The 26,980-nt window shown below is 45.6% G+C and overlaps 1 protein-coding gene across 1 annotated transcript in view; it reads left to right on the top strand.

Moving 5' to 3' along the window:
- MDH1 (malate dehydrogenase 1) overlaps positions 1–26,980 on the top strand; it is a 237,330-nt gene that overhangs the window by 5,671 nt on the left and 204,679 nt on the right. The window contains exon 2 of the mRNA XM_069608193.1: positions 1,775–1,873. Within this exon, the coding sequence (XP_069464294.1) occupies positions 1,775–1,873 (99 nt within the window). The remainder of the gene's footprint in view (positions 1–1,774; positions 1,874–26,980) is intronic.

The raw sequence follows: 26,980 nt of genomic DNA, 5'->3' as shown, positions 1-26,980 counted from the left end.
TGACTAAATTGAAATCGGTCTTTTAATGTCAATTGGGAGTGTCTGTTCAACCTGTGGGAGGGCCGCTTCATCCCCCACAGCCTTCTGTCTTCCCGTGGGCTCAGCCGGTGACCAGAGATTTTTTTAGTCCCTTTTGAAATTTGCAGTTTGCTCTTTGAAGTGGGTGCTGCAGTTTGCTCTTTGAAGTGGGTACAGGAAGGGCTCACACCTCATTCAGCCAAACTTGGACTTCTTTGAAATCTCTGCGCTCCTGCCTTCATGTCTGCAGAAGAGGGAATTGTGACGCCCTCGGCAGCATCACGTTTTATTGCGGGATTGCTGTAGGATATGTGTGATATTCCGCGGGAATTGGGGCTTTGTCATAATGAAGTTGCTACCTTCAGCCCAAACTGGTTTTTCCTGCAGTAAGTTTCTCTTCAGAGGTGATTTGAGTTTTGTGGGTTGAAACATAACCTACATTTGCTTGGGTCACCCCTCGCCCCCCGCTTCCCCCATTATATTTCCCTGACATTTTCTGTGTGAGAAGTGCTATCTTTTTCTACTGTGGCTTTTTTTTTTTTTTTTTTTAAAAGCATGTTTTCTTTTGCAGTGTTTAAAGGGCTGATGTTCAAGTGACGGGGAAAGCAAAAGCCGTTTCTGGTTTTAGTGTTGACATTCTTGCCCCTCATGTGAAATAAAAGTAAAGCAGGGCCGTTTTTGGATGCAGTCTATAACTTCTCGCCTTTCAGGTGAAATAAAAGCAAAGCAGGGCCATTTATGCTTGCCATTCATGTGACAGGGATAGCAAAGCAAGGCCGTATTTGGTGGCAGTGTTTTAAATGCTGCTTTTCATGTGAAAGGAACTTCTGTTTGGGGCCTTTAAATGCACCCCACACATAATCCTGATGTCCATTTCCAACCGCTACCCTGCCCAGAATACATCCTCCTGGGATCTTTTTGAGATAGTTTTAGCAAGCAGGAACATCATATGCAGTAAACTGCCAGTGTTAGTTCAATGCTGTCTTCAGAGTTAATGGCTTAAATGCAGCTATAAATGTGCTACTGGTGTAATAAAAATGTTTTGAAGTGTGCCGTCAGCCTCTTAGTTTATAAGCGTGCATGTCCTGATTTAAATAAAATAAAAAATGGACAAAGCCAACAGTTTTGGTTTGTGTGTAGGAGGTACTTACTGGGCATTTGCCAGGTAAAGCTATCGAATGCCCACGTATTCACCATTTTGCAGCCGTAGCATTTTATTGGTAGATGGCGCCATAAGGCAATCTCGGGTCATTTATTACACAAGCCAAACTGTTGGCTTTGCCAATCCTGTTTTTTTGTAGCTTTGTTGTAGATAGTTGTTTCGAGTAAGTTCGCACAACTCATAACGACGAAAAATGTGTCGCCTGCATAAGTCTGGGCTAAATGTGTTTATTTATGTTACCCCCCCCCACACTCAAATCCCCAAAAACTTTATACAATCCAACCCTAAAATGTAATATTTTTTTAAATATTGTAACGCCCGTTTATTTGCTGTGCTACTTAACTGTAGAAATGTACTAGCAAAAGCTACATTGAAACGAGGCCTGACTATAGGGTTGTTCAAGTTCGGAATGAAACCTTATAGTAGTTATCGAGGAGGCAGAGGCTCCTGCCAAACTCTCCCTTGTGCTTTTAGTCTCGTCACACTTCATTCAAAATTGGACACCGTTCGTTTTGTTTCACATTTATAAATCGGGTTACATGTGCAGAAAATGCCTGTATGCATGTTTACATCTCCATCGCTTTCTTTTCGCAGCCTGAACCAATCCGCGTCTTGGTTACTGGTGCCGCAGGTCAGATTGCCTACTCGGTGCTGCTCTCTATAGCCAAGGGCGATGTCTTCGGCAAGGATCAGGTAAGGCTTCCGTGTGCATATCTGTGAAACTGTTGCCTAATGCCTCTGGTGATAGGATGCCGACGTTAATGATTAATTAGGTCAGTGCACTGCACTGTATTCCACGTGTTACAGTTGCAAAGCTGCTGACGGAGGGTCAGCTCCACGTTGCCGCAGTTACAAAAACACTGCAGCAATTAATGGTGCACGGGAAGAATAAAAAGTTAAGATGCCGTAACACTTAATATATCTTCAAATTTGGGAGGTTAGGTGGCATACCAATATTTACAGACGAGCCCCAGATCAGAAGCAATGCTCTGCAAATATGGACTGCCCCTCCCGAGATTGCTAAATGGAGGTGTGAAGGTTTCTTATGCATGGCAGCTAGCCGCCTTCTTGGGAGCCACTATCTCGCCGTATGTTTTAATGTTTGGACATTTCAGCTTATTTTTGTTAACACTTTTATTTAACCAGTTTAAACATACAGCATATAGTAATACTAGACAATACACATGTCCACATTCAGTGGCTACCATCTTAACACTCAGAAACATGGATAACCTATCCTAATACAGAGAATACCTAGCCCCCCCCCCCACCCAGCATCCAGACATAGCCCGAGCCCTACAATCCTTGAAATGGCGCCTTGAAGCATCCTTTGTTGTATGGACACCTTACAAATATCCAATACATTAAATCAATCCTCCATCTATTCAATCCCCACCACACAATTTATACTGGCAGGTATGACATAACCAGATAACCTCCCCCACCCCAGACCCACCAATTAAATCAACATATATATTTATTAGGCTATCGGTTTACAAAACTGAAACCTCACACAAATAAAAAAATCATTATCTACAAAAAAAATCATGAACAAAATATCGATGATGAGAATTCACATTAACAGAAATTAATCTATACATTAAAAAAGTCACTTTAAGATTAATGATATTCTGTATCCTCTCGTTACAGCCTTCATAATAATTGTAGACCGGAGAACACTTGGCGATCTTCATCGGCTGTAAACATCCGCTTATTCCCATAATTTGATCAGGCATTCAAATTGAAATACATCTTTACATAACTCAAATGGTGCTGAATCACATAACTGATTCCATATGAGTTCCCAGGGTTGCAATCTTATATCTTTAACAAGCAATTTAAACCATCTCATCTGTGGGGCAACCAATGCATCACATTTTATCACCACATGTTTATGGTTTCTATTTCTTTATCACAAATAAAACACTTTGCTCTTGTAAGGAGAGTCCCTTGTTTACTTTCCTGCACACTTTTAGAAATGCTTGCAGTTTTGGAAATGCGTGTGGCAAATAGCAGTTTCCTTTTCGCCCAAAACCAATCAAAATCGTTTTGCTAGTAGGGCCACTTACTCTCAGGAGAGAGTGTATATGTTCAATGGAAATTACACTGGTTTCATTTTACAAATGACTTCTCCCTCCAACACCACACACCTGTGCATCAATGATATGTAACGCCCCTCTGTTTAAAGGTCAGGTCTAGGGAGTGGGGACACTTTAGAATTTCGTTTGGGGCCAAGGGCATCCCTTTGTTTTAAATACATGCCGCAGGTAGAAGATGGTGAGGTAGGGGGGTCGGAAGTGGAATGGCCTAGAGACTACAGAAGTGGGGCCTTTGAAAGAGGAGGGTGCCCCAGTGGTGGGATGGTATCTTGGAACATGGCAGGAGTTAAGGGAAAGCTGGAAAGGGCGGGTACTATGGAGTTTGAGGACCCATTAAATAATCTCTTAACAGGAAACCTGGGCCCCTGACATCCCCCCCCCTGTTGGATGGTTCTTTATGGCATACCACCAAGAGAAATCAAAGGGGTAGATGTTGTGGGGCAATGGTCTTTTTTGTCAAGGCATCATATTATTGAACTGCAGAGTTAAGGTGCTGGAGACGGAGATGCATTTCTTCCAGTTGCTGACGTTAAACCCCCCTCACCCCCAGGGTGGTGATAAGGTTACCATCATAAACTTCTATAACGTTCCCCATCAGGTGGAGGGGAACCGTATGACTAAGGTTAAGGGCTTTGTGGATGAGTATAAAGGGAAGGGGAGGGGGGTAATCGTACCAGGCTTGTTATGGGGGGTGATTTCAATGTTAAGGTGGGTTGCAGAATCTCTAAACACCTTATATCATCCGATGGAAGACTTACTGATGAATGTTCGCGAAACGCAAAAGGAGGATACCAGGGCAAGTGTGAAGGGCCTACAGTTAAGTTCATGGCTGATTGAATGGGGGCTGAGATCGATTAATGGACGTATCAAGCCTGATATCCCAGGGACGATCCTGGAATTGAATGGCATCCTTGAGAATTCGGCTAAATCAGCGCAGGTGGTGAAGCACTTCAAGGACATCCTAGGGGTCTTGTGGAAGAGTATAACTCGAGAGGGAATGCCAACAGGTGGGGATGGTTTGATCAGGCCTGTAAGAGCACCAAATGAGTCCCTTTGAATGCCTTAACATCTCTGGCTATTCTAGTGATGGAATCATCCAACCAAGAGCCCACTTAAGCAGTAGTCCCTGAGCAGGGGGGGCATTACCACTTCAGGTCCCATAGATACAGGCCCGAGCGAAGCGAGGGTCTTATCGAAGGCCCTGGGGCATTACCTGAAGTGGTAATCCCCCCCCCCGCGCTTCCCTCCGCTCAGCGTCTATTGCTATTGCTATTAGTACCCTGGCCCGTAAAACCGGGGTACTAAAAGCATTTTTTTGTTCTGTTCCGAAACACTCTGGGGTTTTTCAGAACCAAAAAATTGTCAAAAAATGGCAGTCGGAAAGGGAAAAGAAAGTCTGTTTTCCCTTTCCATGACGGCCATTAAAAAAATTGGGTAAAATGTAAACAAATAAAATGGCTGCCATGGAAAGGCGAGAATGGACTACATGTAGTCTTTTTCCTTTCCATGACGGCCTGATCGTGAGCGGACTCACTGAGCACAGAAGTGTTCCCTGCGCTTCCGCTCCCAAAATGGACAAAAAAAGTAAGTGGGGTTGGGAGGCCGGGGAAGGGATTTGGATTGGGTGGGTGCGGTGGGAGGGAACAACACTTAGGGAAGATGGCAGTCTCCAGCCGTGTGGTGGCCCGGAGCGGGGATTACCCTGTTCCAAGCCTCCTCGTTAGCTGAGGTGCTCAACCCCCCCCCCCTCTGTGCATCAGTTCACAGGGCACTAGGGGTCGCGTTTCGGGAGGACCGATGGGCTGCCGCTCCAAGTAACTTTTGGTTGCGCCTATGGGCAAATAAGCATGCCACCTTATCAGGAATAGTATGGGTAAAGCAAATTGGTGCAAAATCCCATTGTTGGCATACGTGCAGGAGTCCTTGGTCTCTAGTAACATCTGGGCCTGGTTCCCCCTAGAGGAGGTGTTGTCACCCATGCAACTGAGAGTTTACAAAAAGTCAGGGCATCGGGGGGCTACGGGAAAAGGATAACTAGGAACGGGCAACCCTCTCTGTAAGCTAAAGTGTGTTAAGTAGGGTGTCCGAAATACAGCCTTATTGTTGTTGGGCCCAAGAAAGGACAGATGGCTTACAACACGGGCCAGGTTTGATTGCCTACAGCTAAGGGGCAATACGGAAAAGTGGCCTGGCTTCCCTAATGATCCAAGCTGCCCAGCATGTGGGGCGGCGAGGGAAGACTGAAAAATGTCCTATTATTTTGTCCAGCATACGGGGACATTAGAAGGTCCACTATCTTGCAGGTTGTCAAGCTTATTAGCATTCGCCTTTATAGGCCGGCTCTATGCTTCCTTTCAACGGCTGACGCTGAATTGACTGGTTGGGCTCTTTGTCCTACCTGAAAAGAGCTTTGCATCGAGAGAGAGGATTTTAAGGGAAAGATTAATGTTTTAACTGTACTGAATAATATGTTTCTTCTTTGTGAAAAGTTTTGTCAATGATTGCACTGTTTTTTTTCATGATTCTTTTGCGCTATGTACCGATTATTGTTAATTTTTTATATTTGTATTTGATGTTTGTTTGATGGATGCTTAATCCGAATGAACTTTGCAAAGAAAGAAAAATACAATGTTTAAAGAGTGGTGACAATTGGTAATTTTTGGGAAGGGGTATCAGTGGGGGAACTTCGTTTTAGAGACGAGGTTTGGGAATGGTGACAGTTGCACTTCTTTTTTGTGACTAGGACACCCCAGTTACTATGCGACTAACATTCTTCCTGCTAGGAGAGAGGGTGGAAGTAAGCTCCCACCTGTGTCAAATCTATTTTGTAGTTAAATTAATATACAGCAAATATTGGAAGGGTCTACCCAATTTGCCCCACCCACTATGCCGGGAAGATATAAAGGCAGGCAGAACCCCCCCCCCATCCCCACACCCTCTTGAATTCAAATGCATCAATCCTACCCACCCACCCTTGACCTTTGTTTTGGGGCACTCGGGGAAGACAGCCAGACTCCTCCTCTTTGGACAGCACAGGGTCTGGTCACTTCAGTCGGAGAGCGTCACCAGCTATCATCCCTCATCTTGCTCTCCTGAAGGATTCGGCCCGGGCATAGTCAGCTCTTGGGTCCCCCAATTTCTCTCTCCCAGGCAAAGTTTAAGGCCTCTCCACCTAAGATGTCAGGCAGCTGTCTCAGAATGCCCCAAGGTGGATTAAGGGCAAGTCCTGTAAGGTTTGGCAGCTCTCCCTCAAAGATGGTTTTTAGGCAGCTTGTCTGATCTTGTCTTCTGTCTCCCTTTCTCTCGCCTCCTTTCTGCCTAGAGCAAGTGCTTTTTTAATGTATAAGCCAGACCTCCAGTTATTAAAACGAGGAGGTGTGCGTTTATTGGTGCTAACCTGCTCATTGGGGAATTATCCTCTCTTCTCCAGCATTGGATCTTTCATGGATTCACATGTTGGGAATCCCTGGTTACTTCAACTTAGTAATTTTGCTATGGAACCACCCGACACCTCGAGTGTTCCATCATCGTTGTTGGTGCTTTTGGACCCCACCAATGGGATGTCGAGTGTACAGCTCCGCCCCAGCAGCTTCCACGCATATTTCAACCATCTTCCGAGCTGTTGCGATTCCTCGTGTTTCTCTCCTGAGAGAAAATTATGTTTCTTAGAAAATTAACTTTTCTTCAAATGCCACCATCCGGAGCATCCGACGTCTACACCCACACAGTTCCAGTTTAAACTATTGAATCTTCAGGACCATAGAAGTCCTTATATAGGTGTGTGACACTTGCGGCCTAAAAAATTTGTATGAGGGGGGACACAGTGTCTTTACTGCCTCTACCCAAACCATTCCACTAACGGCTGTGACATCTCCCAGGGTTTCTCACAAAAAACCCCTAAGGACAGGGGCCGTTGCCTTATCTGCTGGCTCAATGAAGGAGCCTACCCAGCGTCCAAGTTCGGTTCATCACGGAGTGAGAGGTCATTGTCAAGACAGAGGTCCATTTCTGAAGAGCCGGTGGCGAAAAAACAAAAGCCGGGTGAGGAACAATCGTCCCCTGGGCATGATGAGGCCAAACACTCTTTCCCTGTCAAGAAACCACCAGCTAGTGGTGAAGGGTCCCATACTGGGTCTAAACACTCATCTAAGGGCCCGTTGACAAAAGCATCATTGGAGTAACCGAGGGATAAAGGCTCACAGCCATTGTGAAAACCCATGTCTGACCCATCCAGGAGATCTCCTCCATCGACGGACAAACACAGCGCCAAATCGGCTGCGAAGATCTCCTCTTCATCGTCCATGAAAAAGAAACACCACTCGTTGTTGGAATCTCAAAGATCCTCCTTCGGTCGTCATTGAGATACCTGTCGACAGCCAAATCGTTGTCGAAGTCCACTCCAACAATGGCATCAACGGCAACAACTTTGTCCGGTTCTAAGGCTCGTCTCTCGTCAAAGACCAAAAAGATCTTCTGCAGAAAAGCCTATGCACCCGTCGACCACCACCACGGTGGAGATTTCGGAGTTACAGATACAGGGTAATATACTGTACCCCCCCCACAAAGGTATTTTGAAAAGCACAACTGGGGCCACGTTGGAGCAGGACCAGATTCCCCTGGGAATGTCTCCCATAGAGTACCCAGATACCATGCCAGAAAACATTTTGCAGCATGAGATTACATCAGATTTTGACCCTCCGTCAGAGGAATGTACAGGTGTCATTGATTCAGATCCTGAAGAAGGAACTTTTAATCCTCCTAACCAAGGACCCTCTAGAGAAGAAGATACACCTCTAAGGTTTCAGACACCCACACTGCCATCTACACCTGCTGGAATAGGCGATATGCATCCACAATACCCACTTAAAAACCCGCAATCCCTGCTTTCCCTGCAGGTGTTTACAACACTACAGTCTCTTTTGGGACAGCTTGATGCCAGGCTTCTGCTCCCTCAAGCTCAGACAATTCAGCCATATGGTGAAGATCAAGTTAACCCAGAACATCAAAGGGATCCAACCCATCCCTGTAGAGACCAGGGCACACTCCCTAGGATTCGAACACTTCCTAAACCTCCACCTCCATGTGCATTTAGTCCACGTAGGAGAGAGCAAGAAGAGGGGGATTTGGTTGACACAGATCAGGACACTGGTCTGAGGGATACAAGTTCCACCGCCTCCTTTTCTCCATGCAGAGCTGACACGTGGGGCACAGATGACCCTGACCAAGACGCGCAGGGTAGCCAGCTCAATATTCGCCTCCAGATGACATTGGGAGTTTCACTCCATAATGTCTAAAGCATGCCAGGAGTTTGGTCTGATTCTAGACGAGAACGACGATCGTTTCCTCTTTGACCACATGGGTAAACGCAGGAAGGCAGTGTTTTCCATACCCATTCTGCATCACATTTAGCAGGAGGGCCTTCATACTCTGTAGCATCCTTTTACAGAGCCGGCAGTTAGGCTTGATAAGAAGTTTAAGGCTCCTGACACAACACCGAAATGCCTCACCATGCATTCTGCTCCAGAGTCAGTCGTTTCAGCGGCAGCAAGCCGCAGAGCTCGAACGCAGCATAAGTGCGCCACTCCGCCAGACAATGAAAACAGGAAAATTGATACCTTTTTGGAAAAAAGGTTCTCACCATTGGGGCAACAACTGTTAAAGCACCGAATGACTGGTAATGGTTGCTTGATATGATCCTCACCGTCTGGCTCCTATATTGTAACACTTGCCGGAACAGCAGAGGAAAGAGACCATGATGATGCTGGTGCGTGAAGGGGAGGAAGCTTCGAATCACACCATCAATATCGCTATAGACCTTGCTGAAACAGGGTTTAAACAGATTGGCAATGGGGTAGTCCTTAGACAGCAAGCATGGCTACCTTGCACCGATTTGTGTTTGGAAGTGCAACACAATCTTCGTTATACTATGTGAAGGGGAAAATCTGTTTGGGGACAAAATTGACGAGGCCCTTAAAGCCATGAAGGCTCACTCTGACACAGCTAGGTCTCTTGCAGCCCTTCAGGACAGGCGGTCCTTTCGTTCCTTTCAAGGAGCCTCAGGTAATTCAAGATTCTTAGCCTCTAGAGACAACAAGAAATATAGTAGACCCGGATACTATTCTCAGGGCTACAAGAGGAATTACCAATCCTCCCAGCGCAAAAGAGCATACCAGAGTAACGAAATCGCAGATCTGCCACCTCCCAGAGAGGTAGGCACAATAAGGCACAACAATGACTGCCTCAGGGGCAGACAAGTGGGTTGGGGGGAAATGTGCCGTTCTTCCTCGATGAGTGGTAAACAATAACAAAGGACAGGTGGGTGCTAGATGCAATCCAGTACGGCCACCTGTTGGAGTTCAAGCGTGCATAAATCATTATACCCCCCATAAAGGTATCTCGCCTGTGCTGTAAAACTTGATGGTGCGAGATGCATCAAATGCTAAAAAAAAACAAGCCATCGAAAGAGTTCCTCCGTCAGCAAGAGGTAAGCGGGTATACTCCTGGTACTTCGTTGTAAAAAAAAAAAAACCTGACTGGAAGTGGTGCCCCATCCTGGATCTACGAAGACTAAACGAGAACATAAACAATTCGAAATGGTAACGCTCCAGGAGGTCATACAAGCCATTCAGCCCCAGGAATACCTTGCCATGTTAGATCTTAGATCTCGGGGATACATACTTCCACGTGCCAATACATCCAAGGAACCGAAAGTACCTCAGATTCGTGGTCCGCCAAAGCCATTATATAGTTTCGGGTACTGCCAGTCAGCACCCAGAACATTCACAAAGTGCCAGGCACTGGTAGTGGCCTTCCTCCGAAAGCAGGGTCACCACGTATACCCGAACCTGGACGATTGGCTGGTTCGAGGTTCAGTGTATCAACAAGCCTGGTCTTCTCTCATCCAAACACACGCTGCTCCTACAATTGGGCTTTACAATAAAATTATACAAAATCCTGCACAGTTCCCTTTAGGGAATTTTGTTTGCCTGGGCGCTCGATTCCTTACAGACCAGAGTCTGGTCGGACCTTCATCGGACAGAATCAAGAAATTGATAACACTAGCGAACTCAATTCACGCCACGGTCTGCACATAATTGGCTCTTCTTGGGACCATGTCCTCCTGCATTCCTCTAATTCCCCACTGCAGGCTGCACATGCACCTAGTGCAAATGTTTCTGGCCCAGATGGTCCCAAACCCGAGGTTCCTGGTCAGACAAAGTAACCATCACTTGAGCTCTATCAAACATGAAATGGTGGAACATCACCAAAGGAATGCCCCTCATGGAACCAAATTACCATCTTACGATTGTGGCCGATGCCCCCCAGGCAGGATGGGGCGCTCACTTGGAAAAGCATCAAGTCAAAGGCCTCTGTACCCCAGAGAAAGCAGTCCACCACATAAATGTGCTGGAATTACAAGCAGTGCATTGGGCTCTAAAATTCTTTCTTCCGCCAATAGAGAATTTGGTGGTTCGTGTTCTCACGGACCACTCAACCACAATGTTTTATCTACGGAAGTAAGGTGGAACGCGGTCAAGGACCCTGTCCGAGAAAGCACAGACCATCTGGCCTTGGGCCATCCAATGCAACATTCTACTTCAGATCTTCCACCTGCCGGGGATGCAGAACAAGCAAGTAGACGCCCTCGGCAGGGATTCCTCACAGTCGCACCAGTGGCAACTGCCCAACATCCATTTAGCCAAGATTTTCTCAAGGTGGCGTCACCCCCCTCTAGACCTGTTTGCCAGTCCCGACAACAAGCACTGCCAGAAATTTGCCAGCAGTATTCCGCATCCCGACTCTCAAGGGGATGCGTTTTCATTCCCTTGGAGCGGTGTGTTCGCATACGCGTTCACCCCGTTTGCTCTCATCAGGAAAACTATACAGCTGACACGCAAAGTTTGTAGCAGAATAATCTTGGTAGCTGCATACGGGCCCCGGCAGACCTGGTACTCGAGCCTCCTGCAACTGACAGTGGACGATCCAATCCATCTAGGATCTCATGCCAATCTTCTATCCCAGAACAATGGGATGATTCTTCATCACGAACCAGGCTCTCAAGTGAACAGCGTGGCTCCTGACCACTCCGAGTCCTCATTTAAATATCCCTCACGACTGTTGGGGCATTCTAGCAGCAGCTAGAGCTCCTTCTACCAACATTTCCTATGGCCGAAAATGGAAAAGATTCTGTGCTTGGTGTCACAACAGCCTAACCTGCTGCTGCTAGCTATAACGCCTCATCAGATCCTTCCTTATCTGCTAAAGTTAGCCACAGAAGGTCTAGCGATCTCTTCCATCAAAGTGCACTTATTGGCAATCTCTAGATTTACACAGAAAATATCTCCCCCTCTTTACAGTGACCGGCTAATCGAGCACTTCTTAAAAGGGCTTTTTTGTACCTTTCCGCCAAAGAAAAGCATTCCACCCGTATGGAGCCTGAACCTGGTCCTTGCAGTGCTTATGAGGCCTCCATTCGAACCTTTGTCGACAACGCACATCAAATTTCTCACGTGGAAGGTGGCCTTTTTAGTTGCCATTGCGTCCTCTAGTCGTGTTTCGGAGCTGCAAGCTTTGGCTGTAGACCCTCTGTATCTACGTTTCATGAAAGACAAGTTGCTACTTTCCACTAATCCTCTTTTTATCCCTACTACTATCAAGTTTCATAAACGTGCAACCATAACTTTGCCCACTTTCTTTCAAAATGCTACTTCACCAGCAGAGAAGGCCCTGCATTTTCTGGACGTCAAAAGGCGATTGAAATATTATTTGAATCGCACACAATCTTTCAGATCCACAAAGCAGACGTTTGTCTCCTTTGGTCTGTCCAACTAGGGAAAATCCATCTCAAAATAGGGCATTTCAAGATGGGTTTCACCTACTATTTCCTTCTGCCACTTGAAGGCCAACAGGCCGTTGGAAACGGCCCCCAGAGCGCACTCCACTAGAGCCACGGCTGCGTCAGCGGCTCTCTGGTCTGGATATCTTTCATGGTTTCACATGCACCGTCCAGCCTACCCCCCCTCTATAGGCAAGCATCCTCTACAGGGGGATATTCTCCAGCTGGATTGGTTAGAATCTGAGGGGAAGCTCCAGGGGTGGAGCTATGCACTCAACGCCCCATTGATGGGGCCCAAAAGCACCCACAACATCATTGATGGGACACTTAAGGTGTCAAGTTTTTCCATAGGAAAATTACTAAGTCAAAGTAACTGGGGATTCGCAGCCTGACTGGGCATATTCACAGCATGTGAATCCATGAAAGATACCAGCGCTGGAGAAATAGTTACAGTTAAGAAACAACTCTCTTCCTCCTCCCCAGAGCCAACCCCTCTATACCCTGATGGGCCCTCGGAGTCTCCTGATTGAAGTGGAGAGGTACCTTTTTCACTTACACATTTTCTAGATGTCAGCTGTTTACCTAAAAAGTCCCCACATGGCACAATTTTGTAATTTGCCAATTAATGCTATGATATATAGATATTAATATTCCCCTCTTCATGACTGATCTGTAGGGCTTACTTCAGCACTGGGCGCAATATGGTTTTTCGCCCTTTATTCGAAAACTAACAGTTGGGAATAAACTTCCTAATCGGATAACTAATTGGTAATTGGCTACCCAACTTTCACATTCAGAACATTATCAGGAATGCTAAAAACACTTTTTCGATTATAACTTTAGTCGCAAAAATCGTACCTGGATGAAATTTGTGGCAGCACAACCGCCTTGAAATCGGCTTTAAAATGACACTGGAATGAACTTGGTTTTCTCAGCAACAATATGTTGCACCATCAGTTATGATAGTCCATTTAAACTAATGTGAAATCTTCAACATGCATGCAAATCTTAACTTCCATGTACCCTTATAGGTTTCATTTCTCTTGAAATGCTCCTTCACGCTCTGTGGCCTTATTGTTGGTTCAGCCTGCAAAACAGCCATCAGCCTTTTGTCTCTTGAGGGTTGATGGGCTGATGATAGTCGTATCATGCACCAGATGCTCTCTGACATCAGGAGGCAGTGCTGGCATCTCACCTTATGTCCATGTAATCTTAATTTGACCACAATTTTGGTCTAATACTTTGTATTTTCAAGCATTTTCACCCACTCTGGCCGGTCTTGTGTGAAGCTTGCCTGTAGTAAATACTTGGTATGCATCTGCTTCACAGAGATCCCCCTTCCAGATAAGACCCAGGTAGGTCTGCCAAGGGGCAGTCACTTAGAAATAGGCATAGCAACCCAAAATAAATACGTTTTGATTGTGCTCAGAGGCGATTCACATGGGCCATCTGAAACACCATTGTGGCCTTCTTTTTCCAGTGCAGCATTTGTATTAATGTGACACACTGAAATTGTAGGGCTGCTGTTCAGTTTGGTCACTCAAAAATGCATTTTCATCTACATGGTGTCTGTTTTTGTGCTAAATAGTTGGGACTTAGAATCTTTCATTTCAGGTGACTAACAGTTTTATATTTCGCAAGCAAAGCTCACTTTGTGCTCCGAATTTTCAGTTCACAGCATTTTTATGTGTCAGTTTCGATGAAAATGCTGTGTTTTATCTCTCAGCCAGCAATGTGCCTTAGCAATCTGATCTTACTTTTCAACATATTGTGTTTCAACTGCAGAAAGACCCACAATTTCCTCAACACAATGTTCCTTGTGTCCTCTTCCACCAAGACACATTTTCAGTCACCAGGCCCTTTCGGTGTGTTAAGGTTTGGGCTGGCATGTAATCCCAGTGTGTCTTTTGCCATGATACCAATGCATTTCATAGTAAAGGCCTAACCTGGCCTTTCCCTTTGTCATGCTGGGGCTATCATTAAACCCCACACTTACATACTTTATTTTTTGTATTAAAGTGTAAAACTAGCTCGATAGCAGCTTGAGCTCTGTACATAGTGTGGGTATCTGGCATTTGGGCTGGCATCTTTTAAAAGTAGCTGAGTACTGTGAGGTCTGTGTGTCCATTGGAATTAGTCCTAGTCCAGGTGTTGGTGAACGAGACAGGTTTTGAGAGATTTGGAGAATTGTGGGGGCATTCCGAGCTGACACTGGGATAGAATTCCAGAGATTGGGTTCATGACAATAGGATTGTTTGTGGGTCCTCTCTTTGCAGACGAGTTGTGATTCAAGCTGGTTGGTCGATTTTTGCTGAGCGAGGAGGATGTGCCACCAGATATGTGGAGCTTAGCTTCCAGGTGCGCTGGTGTGCTACTCGTGTCTGCTTTGTAGATGAAGTATCCTTGCTTGGCATGGAAGCCCATGTAGTTTGTGTGGGATGGTGGTAAATCAGTCAAATTTTTGTGCTCCCGTAATGTGTGCTGCAGTGTGGTGGACTGCGTTTAGGGGAGCCCTGTCAGTAGAGCATTTACCCCATCGATGTGCAAGACAACAAGGGCCTGCACTATGGTCCAGAAGTCCTGCTGCGGGATGAAGGGTTTGATTTTTCGAAGGGAAGAGATTCTGTGCCAGGCTATTTGGGACTTCTTGGCAATGTGTTCCTGGAAGGATAGATTGCTGTCAATAGTGAAGCCTAAGGATTTTTCTGAGAGCTGTGGATCTAATCCTCATTGAGCCATTGCTGGTCACGTTGCCTTTTAGCAGGCAGACCAATGAGAACTAATTCAGTCTTGGACGGGTTTAATTTGAGCAAGGCAGTTGACATCCAGGACTGGATGATGGATAGGTAATCGTGGAGACGGTGGAGCTGCAGTTGGCTTTTTTTCCAGCGCAAACCATTTTCAGCAGTTGGCAATACATTTAATCGGGATCTTAATATAGTATTTCCAAATTCCGGGACCCATCAATAACCAGAACTATATGCCCTCAACGTGCCTCCTCCCAACCATGCTGTGCAAATAATCTATGGCGGCCGCAGGTCAGAGCGGGCCTTGAGAGTCGCACACTTTGTGCCAGCCACCGTACTGATAAAAACTGTCCTCAGTGGGACCCTCAGATGAGGTCACATCACTCTCTCTGCCCTGACCCACTTTCTTATCGCCCTCTGCCAGTGACCCATCCGCGGTCCAGACTGTGCCTTCCATGCCATTGCTATCACGCACTTTGCCAATATGAGATCAACCGCTAGCACTCTATTTAGTGCCTTATACTGCCTCCATTTCCTGCTAGGCCACGGCCCAAAAAAGAACTGATTCACCGTCTGCTGAATCCTCATCTTTTTCCACCGCTCGCCAACAAGTCACTAAAGTTGTCGAACCCTGAACTCTTATGGGGGGGGGGTGGCGGTACAGGAAGAGCTAGACCACTTCAAGAGTGGCGGGCCTGAAAATTAACATGGGGAAGTAGAGCTTCTGAATGTAAACGCGCAGGCAGCGATTTTGGTGGATACTTTGAAGGGTGGTGCATTTTGCTATTTCATCATGATGATCTTGGTCCAATAAAAGATGTAATAACTTTAAATGTGTTGTGTGTTTAAGACAGTAATGGACTTTTTAATTTCACCTAATAACATTTATAGTCCCATCTTAATTCTGTAGGCCATGTTTGTCTGCCTTTTTTGAGTTTTGGTTATGCCAAAGCAATTCCTGTAGAGAACAAGCATTGGCAATGCAACAGTTTGGGTCTTTGTCTAGGCATGGGAAAGGCACTTTCCAGGCACAGCTGTAGTGGTTTTAACTACCCATTGTTGGTAGCGGGTGCAAAATGGTGCGAGTACCTGGGCATGTAATGGGCCTGCCTTCTCAAAAGCTTTTATGCACAAACATACATTTTGGCTTTTGCCAATTCTTGTTTTTAACAGGACTTCAGTGAAGGACATGCACAGTGCTTATAGAGTGCCTGAACGCAGGCCTTATTACACCAGTATCGTGTTTACATCGCCAAGTAATTGACAGCGCTTTGAACAAACACTGCAAGCGCTTTGAGTGCAAAAGTTGATGGTAAGGATTGATTAAAGTGAGCTTAGAGTTCCCATGAGAAGCTGATTTTGGTGGGGAGGAGCAGGAACTTGTTGGGATTGGCCATGGGGATTAGCAGGGCCACGGGTAGTCAATGGGTGGGCACATTCCCAACAAAACCTACAAGCTTTGCGTTCCTCCTCCTATGCCATTTCTCCCTATCTATACTTCAATAATCGTTCCGGCTTATAGGTGTCGCTTGCGACACCTGATAAACCAAACAAAAAAGTGTATTTTGTCTACTTGCATATGGTTTTTGATGGGCATGTTTTAATGTGCCGGAGTCAAACTGTATTGAGCACTGTCAGTGATGTAGCACATATATATATTTCTCTACTGTGCATCTTCGGTTTGTTTTGTGCACACAATTTTATGACCTGTACATAATTTGCTGCATCCACATGTGTACCACATGTGAGTGACCCAGCATCTCAAGTACTTGATTACATATTGTATTCCCATTCACAACCAACTGCAAATCTTCAGGCTTTTTATTCAGTTTCTCAGAGGAAATGGGCTGTAAAATTTACCTATTCATTAATTTTTTTTTTAAAACCACACCATGGTTGAAAACATTCTTGTTGGGTTCAGGGATCCATGCTTTGCTTGCTCGCTACAAGATTCGGGGAACATAGTTCTGTTTTCCGCCAGTTTAAAAGGCGAGTAGCAACCCCTGAGCACCACCACTAGCCCATTGTTCTCAGGGTTTCACGCATGTTTTTGCCCCACCAAACACCAGCCTTAGAATGACGCATCAGAATCCGATAAAAAGAACCTAAGTAGTAATAAGTGCAGAATGCCATGAAAACCATTAGGGAAAAAAAGAAAACATCCAGGTAAAACACAGCTAAAGTTTAATGTGGTCTCCTATCTAGCACCTAGTGGTCTTTGTGAATTATTTGTTGATATAATAGGGTGCTTAGTATTGGGATCACCTTGTTTCCAAAATTCATTGTTACCAAATAAATGAACTGGGTGCAATCTATGATAGTGATTGCCCAGGATCACATGCATTTAGGCAAGTGGGGCAGCCAGGAATCTCATGTTACTTGGTTGCAGTCACAACATGCTTGCTAGACCGCAGGTTTGCCGGCATTGCGACACTGGGCATACACCTTGAGGTTTGAGGCCAAGGGCTCTAATATGGGGGCTATGATAGGACCACATTTTATATTTTTCCCATTCAATATTGTAATCTATTGGGGGGGTCCAAAGCAGAGTACATGTATGTGTGAATATACTGCATGGGGTAAATGTTTGGTATTTATCCCATGCAATGTTTTCTATGTATCCCTTGATGTAAATATTTCAACCTGTAAATGGGTCGTAATTTTAAAATAGTGGGTATTAAAAATACACTTAGTTTTTACCGTTACCACCAAGTCTGTAAGGAAGCCCAAAATACCTTAAACTATCCATGCACTAGATTATTTATTATATTTGGGTAAACCACACCTCTACCACCGTTGGTTGTGCTCAGGCAATTGCAAGTCGTGGTGGCTTTCCTTATAAGGTCAGGGAATTCTGAAGTGATTTTTCCATATCTTTCTGCATACACAACATGCAGAGGAGTCACTAGTTCCCACATCCCTCTTTTAATACTTGACATCATATGGACATCCTTGAGCAGTTATATGTGAACCCGTCTGTCGGAACTATATCCACAAATATGCAACCCGTAATTTGTGGCCAACTGATATTTTAAGCAGTTTAACGTAAATCGGTTTCATCGCCAGCTGACAACCTATTTTTAAATATACATCTGTATATAGGTGCTTATTTGTTTAAAACTGCAGCAGTGCACTAAATGCACAAGGTGGGATATACAGGTATTCTTATTAGTTAATGACTGTGAACTTCAAGGAGAAAATGTGCATGAAAATAATCTGGAAAAGCAAGAGCATTATTTCAGTGCATTAAGTGTCAGTTGCTGTTCATTGTGGCAGCTTAAAATTTGATACCAGAACTCCTTTCCTATCAGGTCCCTTTACCTTGTACTAGGGGACTGTTAACCTCCTAGCTAGCTGGTGTGCCAGCCTCCTTCCAAGTTTGTCAAGAGTTGTAGCATTCCTCCTCATGCTGCTCAGAAAATTACCTCATATTGTCCATAAATAAAAAAATAAAACTGGCTACTTCCTACAAGATTTAAAGGCACTTCAAAGAAACCGGCAGGGTAGCCTCTTTTTAATCCTAATCCTGAGGATGCATGTTGCTGTTATTACTGATGAGATTAAATCTGCATTTCAACAGCAGTCAAACAAATGTACCTCTTGGAACCATCCACTTATTTTATTTAGTTTTTTTTTGTTGAATTCAGGTAAATATTGAGAAGCCTGCTGTGGCCGGTGTGGGTTTTGCCTTTGTTATGCATGTGTGCAGATGAGAAATGCAGCACAAAACAAACACAAACCGGACAGCAAGCAAGTGCAAACCTATGGTGACTTGTCTCCTCCTTTAAAATAAAAGAAAACTCAGTGCCCTGAATTTTCCACCAAAATGCCACGTAAATGTCAAATGCTGTGCTATAGCAAGCCCCAGTAACACAACCTAGCACACCACTGTTCGAAGTGACAGTTTAACATTCATTTGCATGTTTCGAATGGATTGTGTCCTCCCACGTATTCCTCATCTTAGATATAGCCTTACCTTCAGCTTGCTGCTTCGGAATTTTTTTTTTCTCCTTTCCACCAGAGGGCGCTCCCCTCGAGGCCACGGCGTCTATGTCCCTCGGCGGCACCCGTCAAACACCAACGTCATTGCCTGTAAAAGAGCCTTGAGCGCGACCGCTGGCTTCAGTTCCATTTTTCTGTTAGCTTTGCTTGGAATCGTTTCCAACGGCGCTTCAATTTTTTGTGAAGAAAAAGCTATGTCGTCTTCTTCGAACCCTTCCACTCCGAAGACAGGTTTTAAAAAATGTCTGAAGTGTGGAAAGAAAATGTGTGACAGATCCACTCAAAAATTGTCTTTGGTGCCTCGGTTCCGACCTCCGAATTGAAGACTGGTTTGTGCCAGTCGATGACCCATAAAGCCTTGAAAGAACGCAGAGGTAAAGTGGCGATGGGGGGGTTTCATCGAAGTCTACTTCGAAAGGGAAAGACTCGGCCGAGTCTTTGAAAAAGTATCGTAAAAAGCATAGGTCGAGGAGTAGATCGAGAAAGTCTTCTTCGTCATCCAAAAAGGCAAAGAAAAGACAGCATCGATCTCCCTCGACGTCTTCGGAGGAGGTGATGGCATGCCCATCAAAGCATGACTCCCCGAGTAAATGGGAAGCTTTTCGAGTTTTCATGCTTAAAACTTTTGAGAAGGCGGCCCAGACCCCCTCAAAAAAGTCTAAAGACCATGCCCCTACTCATGAAAAACGTGACAGAGGGAGGTCCAAAACAAGAAAAGCTGATAAAAAGTCGTTGGGGTGTCATCGATGGGAATCTTCTCGATCACCTCATGAAAAAGACCTTTTGGTGCAAAGGTAGAGGGAAACAAAATGGCATCGAAACATCATATTTGGATTTGTATTTTGTATTTGTTTTATTTGTAACGCGCACCGTCTGGCCCGTAGGCATCAGGGCGCAACTTAGGACAGGTTACATAACGAGCATACATATATTCACATTAGGTACAGTACAAAATATTCGGAGCATTCGGTAATATACATCATTTACAGCATACAGCAATATACATAAATTACAGAATAGGGAATTAGGGCAGGCGTTAAACTGGGAAATGGCACCCTGGTACATAAGAAGTCCAGGTTTCAAGGCTGGTTGAATAGCCAGGATTTGGTTTTGGACTTGAAGGCACTAAAGCATTCTTCATTTCTGATGGTGAGGGGGAGGGCATTCCAAAGATTGGAAGCTAGGACGGGGAAGCTTGTTCCACCCGCTTTTTGTAGTTTGAACCAAGGGATGGTTAAGCAGTGGGTCTGGGCGGTTCTTTGAGGGTGGGTGGATGCGTGGCGGGATATCCGGCTGCAGAGATACGGGGGGGGCTTGGTTGGCTAGACATTTGTGGGTAAGGCCTAAGGCTTTCAGTGCAATTCTCTGTTTGACCGGAAGCCAGTGTAGATTGGATCTCAATTCCGAGATGTGGTGGTTTCGCGGGATGTTTAAGGCCGCTCTAATGGCGTTATTCTGGGAAATTTGCAATTTGTTCAGGTTCTCTTGGCTGGTTCCTAGGTAGAGGGCGCTACCATAGTCAATTTTAGCCATGATGAGGGTTCTGGCAAGTGTGACCGAGTTTGAGGTGGTCAGGAAAGGCCTGCAGGCTGCAATGAGTTTGCAGGTGTATGCTGAGGCAGATCTGACTGCATTTGTTTGTCGGGTGAGAGATAAGGTGGCTTCAAGGTAGACGCCTAAGGTTTTAGTGTCTTTCGAAACTTGGATGGTGATGCCATCAATGATAAACAATTGGTAGACCGGTTAAAGTTTATTAAGGCGTTGCGAGGTGCCCAAGATGAGGAGCTCAGTCTTGTCATCATTGAGGCATAACTGGTGTTGTGCCATCCAGGCTTGGATGACCAGATAGACATCATTCAAGGCCTTGGTGTCAGCCAAGTAGTCGCCAGTGATGGGAATGAGTATCTGGGTGTTGTCAGCGTAATTCGTATAAGAGACACTCGGATAAGTCAAGTACGTCGAACAGAGGTTTAGTAAAAACATAGTGTTGGTGACACGCAAGAGCCCTGGGGGACGCCACAGAGAATAGGGGAAGGATCTGCAGCTGCAGATTGAGAAAAGACACGCATAGATCTGTTACTCAAGAATGATTTGATCCAAGCCGTAGCTGATGGGGAGAAATGGGCAGCCGAGTGGAGATGCTTGCATAAGATTTGGTGGTTGACCAAATCGAATGCCGCAGAGAGGTCAAGTAGAAGTAATAGGGCAAGTTTGCAGTTGTCCTTTAATACTTCAATTTGAGTAAGTCTAGCAGAGCTGTCTGTTTCGTGTCTAGGGCGGAAGCCAGATTGTCTGAGGCCTAGAATATTATTGGCTTCCAAGTACTCTTGGATTTGCAGGTATGCTGCGCGATCAAGGATTTTTAGCAGGAACGGGGTAATATGTCTGTAGTTGGTAGGTATGCTGGGGTCAAGGGAGGGTTTTTTGAGCAGGGGGATCACCCATGCATCCTTAAGGTTGTCCGGGACAGTTCCTGTTTTAAAGGAGGCGTTGATGAAGGAAGTGATAAATGGGGCCAAATCGTGGGCAGATTCCTTTATGATGGGGGCAGGGCAGGGATCACCCTGGCAGTTGGATGGTTTGATCCTCGGGATAATGTTTTCCACCTTAGCAGTGGTGAGCCATGAGAAGGCAAACCGTTTGAGGCTGGGCACGTCAGGAGAGAGGGTCCCAGCTCGGGTAGGGGGGCGATTGTCCAGTTTCAGACTGTTTTGTTTAGCTATGATTTTGGTTTGCAGCGAGGTGATTTTATTCAGTAACGCTGCCTGAATGTTAGCACACCATTTGCTATCTTTAGTGCAGGTGTTGGGAGGGGTAGCAGGAGTTTCGAGCTCTTTTAGGATCTTAAAAAGTTCCTTAGAATTGGAGTCAGCTTGCAGGATGCGATTATTGAGGGACTCTTTTTTTCGCCTCAATAATGGCTGCTTTGTAGGTGAACAATGCCAGGAAGAAATCGTCTTTGTGCGTGTCAGAAGGGTGACTTTTTCCAGAGATTTTCGGCACAGCGTTTGATTTTGCAGAGTACTCTTAACTGTGGAGTGAACCAAGAGTTAAGGTGTGCCCGTGGTTTGGCCTTCCTCAGTTTAATGGGGGGCAATAGAGTCAATAGCTGAGAGCATGCTGCGGTTATAAATGTCCGCTAGTGTGGTGGGGTCATTGCAGGAATCAGTGGCCACTTTAAGCAAAGGGAGTAGAAGAGGAAGAAGTTTCTCCTTAGTTATGTCCTTTTTATTTCTGGTCGGGACATTTGTCATCGAAGTTGACACGACGCCATGGAAGACTTTGAAGGCCCTCGAGTCGAAAATTCCTTCACAGGAAGCTACGTCGAGTTCACGTTCGATAACTCCGAAAGCTCCTTCGACAGTTTCCGCAACCCCCTCCCGATTACATCGAGGTCCTCGAAGGTTCCCTCGACGGCGTCGAAGGATGTGATTATGACATCTCCGCCATCGACGCCCAAGCTTTTTATAAAGAAAAAACCCACATTACCAGTAAAGGTTTTTCAACCTGAGAATAGACATGACTTTTTCAGGACCATGTCATCTATCTATAAGGGAGAATCATCAGAAGAGGAAGAAGTCACCTCTGCTGGTGTTACATTTGGCACAAGATCTGTTCCAGAGGAATTAATTAATCCGCAATCAAAAATTGAAGATCTACAAGAATGTTTAGACTGCAAGTGATCTGGTACTTCCCCCTGAGTACGAATTTGACAAGCCAGACCCATCGGAGCAGGCTGAAGCGGGTTACAGAAAACTCATGAATAGTTACAGAATTTATGGGGTGGGGTAGGAGTTCACCAGTCTGTCAAGATGACATGACTGATATACTATCAGGAACTCAACAAGATCCCATTCTCCCTTTTCACATTGCCTTGCAGAGAAGGGTTAGTTCTGCATGGGAACACCCTGAAGCCATCCCGGCAGATAATACAAAATGTGTCTAAATATAGACCCAGCAATTCTGATCCAGAATACCTGAGTACACCTCCAACTCCAGAAAGTCTGGTAGTACAAGCAGCCACTTCCACAAGAAATGCTGCATACCCTACAATCCCTCCAGATAGGGACGATAAAAAAGGTGGATGCATGGTCCAGGAAGATTTTTACATCAGGGAGTGTGGCTTTGAAATCTACTAATGTAACCTGTACCATGGCAAGGTTCACATATACCCTGTGGGACTGCATGTCAGCGGCAGCTGAACACATCCCAGAAGGGGAAGATCGTGATGGCTTTCTAGCCATAATAAGGGATGGAAAGGAGGCTTCGAGAGAATGCCTTCAATCGGGTTTGGACACAGCTGACAGTATCAGTAGGTCCATGGCAACTAGCACGATGCTACGTAGATTTGCGTGGCTAAAAGTCTGATTTTGCACCGGATGTGCAATCCAGACTTTTTAATATGCCTTTTGACGGCTCGAGGTTGTTTGGCAGCAAGGCAGATGAAAGCTTGGAGAAGCTGCAGACCTCTAAGCGGCGGCTAAATCTCAGTGCCGCCATAAGACAACCTCAGCAACGCCCCTACACAGGCTCATCTTCCTGGAGGGGTTGTCCTTTTCGTTATTATTCCTCAATTGGAAAAGGAAGAGGACAGGCCAGTCAAAGAGGTCAAAGAACATTTCCTCGGGGGCGAGGAAAAGGTGCTAGATCTGCCCCAGCAGCGGCATCTGTCCCTTCAACCGCTGCTGCCGCAAAACAACTTTAAGGTTTTGACCCACAAGACCCCGGTGGGAGGCAGAATCTCACAGCATCTAGAAGAATGGCGGGACATTACTTCAGATGCTTGGGCACTGGAAACAGTATCCCAAGGTTACTGCCTTCCTTTGCTAAAGAAACCTCAGAATCACCACGCGGGATACAACTCTGGTAAACATCTGCATCCGCTCCTGTTGCAGGAAGTTTTAACCCTGCTACAGAAAGGTGCAATAGAACATGTAGCAGAGAGGAACAAGGGTAGGTATTCCCCATATTTCCTCATTCCAAAGAAGGAAGGAGGACTTAGACCCATCTTGGACTTGAGAAACTTGAACAAGTTCCTAAGGAAGGACAAGTTCAAGATGGTCACACTCTCTCAGATCCTTGAGGCCCTACAACTCCAGGATTGGTTGGTATCATTGGACCTTCAGGATGCTTACTTTCATGTGCCAATCCATCTCAAACACAGAAAGTACCTAGGGAGACTTAGCAATCGCAAACCTTATCGGTTTCGAGTTCTGCCATTCGGGTTAACCTCCGCCCCAAGAGTTTTCACCAAGTTGATGGCGGTGGTGGCAGCGAGTCTCAGGAGAGGTGGGGGATTAATGTCAACCCCTATCTGGACGATTGGATGATCAGAGCATGTTCCCCGGAGCGGGGCCCAGGATCATCTGTCCAAGACTTGTCACTTCCTTCACAAACTAGGGTTTTCTCTGAATTTAAAAAAGTCAAACATGATTCCATCACAGAAACTCCAGTTTATTGGAGCAGTCCTGGATACTTGCTCGGGCAAAGCCTCACCTCCTGAAGAGAGAGCTCACCACATTCTGAAGATGGTAACAAGATTCCAAAATGCCCAGTATCTCCCAGCCTTTGATTTTCTCAGGTTGCTCGGTCTGATGGCATCCTGCATTTTTCTGGTGCCAGAAGCCAGATTGAGGATGAGATCCCTTCAATGGGCTCTCAGAACTCAATGGTCTCAATTCTCAGGGGAAATGTCAGATTTGTTGCCGGTTCCAGCCAAAGTAGCACAGGATCTACAATGGTGGGCTTGTAAACATATTCTCAGAGGAGAATATTTTTGGCAATCATGGCCGGAGATAACAGTAGTAACGGAAGCTTCACTCACTGGGTGGGGAGCCCATACCAATGATCTGACAATCAGCGGTCGTTGGTCTCCATTGGAGTCCAAACAACACATCAACCTTTTGTAGTTGAGGGCAATCAGACTAGCGCTGAAGGCCTTCCTGCCCTCTGTACGAGGAAAGAATGTCCTGATAATGATGGACAACACAGTGGCCATGTACTACCTCAACAAGAGAGGACGACTGGGGTCACTGCCGTTGTGCAGAGAGGCGATGCAAATCTGGTTCTGGGCAATAAAATAAGGGATCTCTTTCAGCAATTCATCTAGCCGGAGAGCAAAACACAGCAGCGGACACTCTGAGCAGGCAGAGTACAGTCTCCCACGAGTGGGAACTAGCTCAGGAAGTCCTTCAAGAGATCTTCGCCCTTTGGGGAATCCCGCAGGTGGATCTGTTTGTGACCAGTGCGAACTGTACTGCTCAAGGGAATTTCCCCCGAGAGGAGCTCTAGGAGATGCATTCTTATTGGAATGGGAGTTTCTTCTTCTGTATGCGTTTCCTCCAGTCCCTGTGATTCCCTCAGGTAATAAGGAGGTTGAGAAAGTTCAGGAAAACCATGATCCTAATTGCCCTGGATTGGGCCAGGAGAACGTGGTACCCGGACCTTCTGGACATGTCCATCTGCCCTCCAATACGTCTTCCAAGAAGAGAGGATCTTCTCTCGCGAGAGAAAGGTCATGTTCTCCATCCGGAGGTCAACCCACTCGACCTTCACGCATGGCTTCTGAGAGGTTGAGCTACAAGGATTGGGATCTTCCAGATGACGTGATGGAGATTTTGCTTTCGGCCAGAAAGCCAGCAACCAAATCTCTGTATCGGTGTTGTTGGAATAAGTTCAGTAACTGGTGCAGAGAAAAGAATGTGGACCCATTTCAATGTAATATCCCCACAATTGTATCTTTTCTGTTACATTTAGCTAATCGATAAAGGATACTTAGCAGCGCTATCCATTTTTAAGGGCTCTTCAGAAGACACTTGTCCGCTAAGGCTCCTTACTTTGAAAACAATACCCCTTGTAGCATTGACATCAGCCCGCAGGTTAAGTGAGTTGCAGGTGCTTTCTAGCAGTCCTCCTCACACTATCTTTTATGAAGACAAAGTAGTTGTTAGAGTTAAGCCATCTTTTTTGCCAAAAAATTTTTCGGACATTCATCTGTCACAAAAAATAATGTTACCTACTTTTTACCCTCCTCCTCATGCAAGCAAAGAAGAGGAGCGGCTACATAGACTAGATCCCAGAAGAGCTCTTAGTTTCTACATTTCAAGATTAGCTAAAATACGTCGGTGTGATCAACTTTTTGTGGGGTACACTGGACTCAAATTGGGACTGGTGGTAACCAAACAAACATTATTTAGATGGATAATTTTGGCTATAACCGAGTGTTATAGATTGGCTGGGAAAGAACCACCTGATGGATTGAGAGCTCATTCAACCAGGGGCATGGCAACTTCGACAGCACTAAAAAGGGGTATCCCTGTGCAAGACATTTGTGCAGAAGCCACATGGTCCTCCATGCATATCTTTATAAAACATTATGCTCTGGACTCGACTACTTCTCAAGGAAGTCCGTTTGCTAAATCTGTACTCCATTCTGTACACGATTCGAAAAATTCTGTACTCCCACCTCCGAGACAAAACTGCTTTGGGAGTCTAAGATGAGGAATACGTGGGAGGACACAATCCATTCTAAGAACAAGTTACTTACCAACTGTAACGTTCTTTCGATTGGATGTTCCTCTATGTATTCCTCATCGACCGACCCAACCAACCCCACAGTACAGTTTACGTTCTTTGAAGGCTTGGGTCAAAAGAGGCACGCCATTAATCAGAATCAGTTCACTACAATATACGAAAAAACAGAACTGAAGCCACCGGGCACGCTCGATGCTCTTAAACGGGCGATGACGTTGGTGTTCGTCGGGTGCTGCCGAGGGACATCGACGCCGCAGCCTCGAGGGGAGCGCCCTCTGGTGGAAAGGAGAAAAAAAATTCCGAAGTAGCAAGCTTAAGGTAAGGATATATCTAAGATGAGGAATACATGGGAGGAACATCCAATCGAAAGAACGTTACAGTTGGTAAGTAACTTTTTCTTCTGCACAGTACCCAAAGCTACTAGTACAAGCCTCATAAATTACATAAACACCCTCTATTGTTTGCTCAAGATGCTAGTGCCAAGTATCAGATTTGCAAGGTGTTCTACATTGCTTTACTTAAACATTAACTGTTATGCCTTATTACACTACATTTATGGTGTTCTGCCAGTTTCCCGCATGGT

This window comes from Ambystoma mexicanum, chromosome 4q (assembly GCF_040938575.1).
Source record: "Ambystoma mexicanum isolate Mex_15411 chromosome 4q, UKY_AmexF1_1, whole genome shotgun sequence".
Lineage (NCBI taxonomy): Eukaryota > Metazoa > Chordata > Amphibia > Caudata > Ambystomatidae > Ambystoma > Ambystoma mexicanum.
This window is presented reverse-complemented; position numbering and strand designations above follow the sequence as displayed.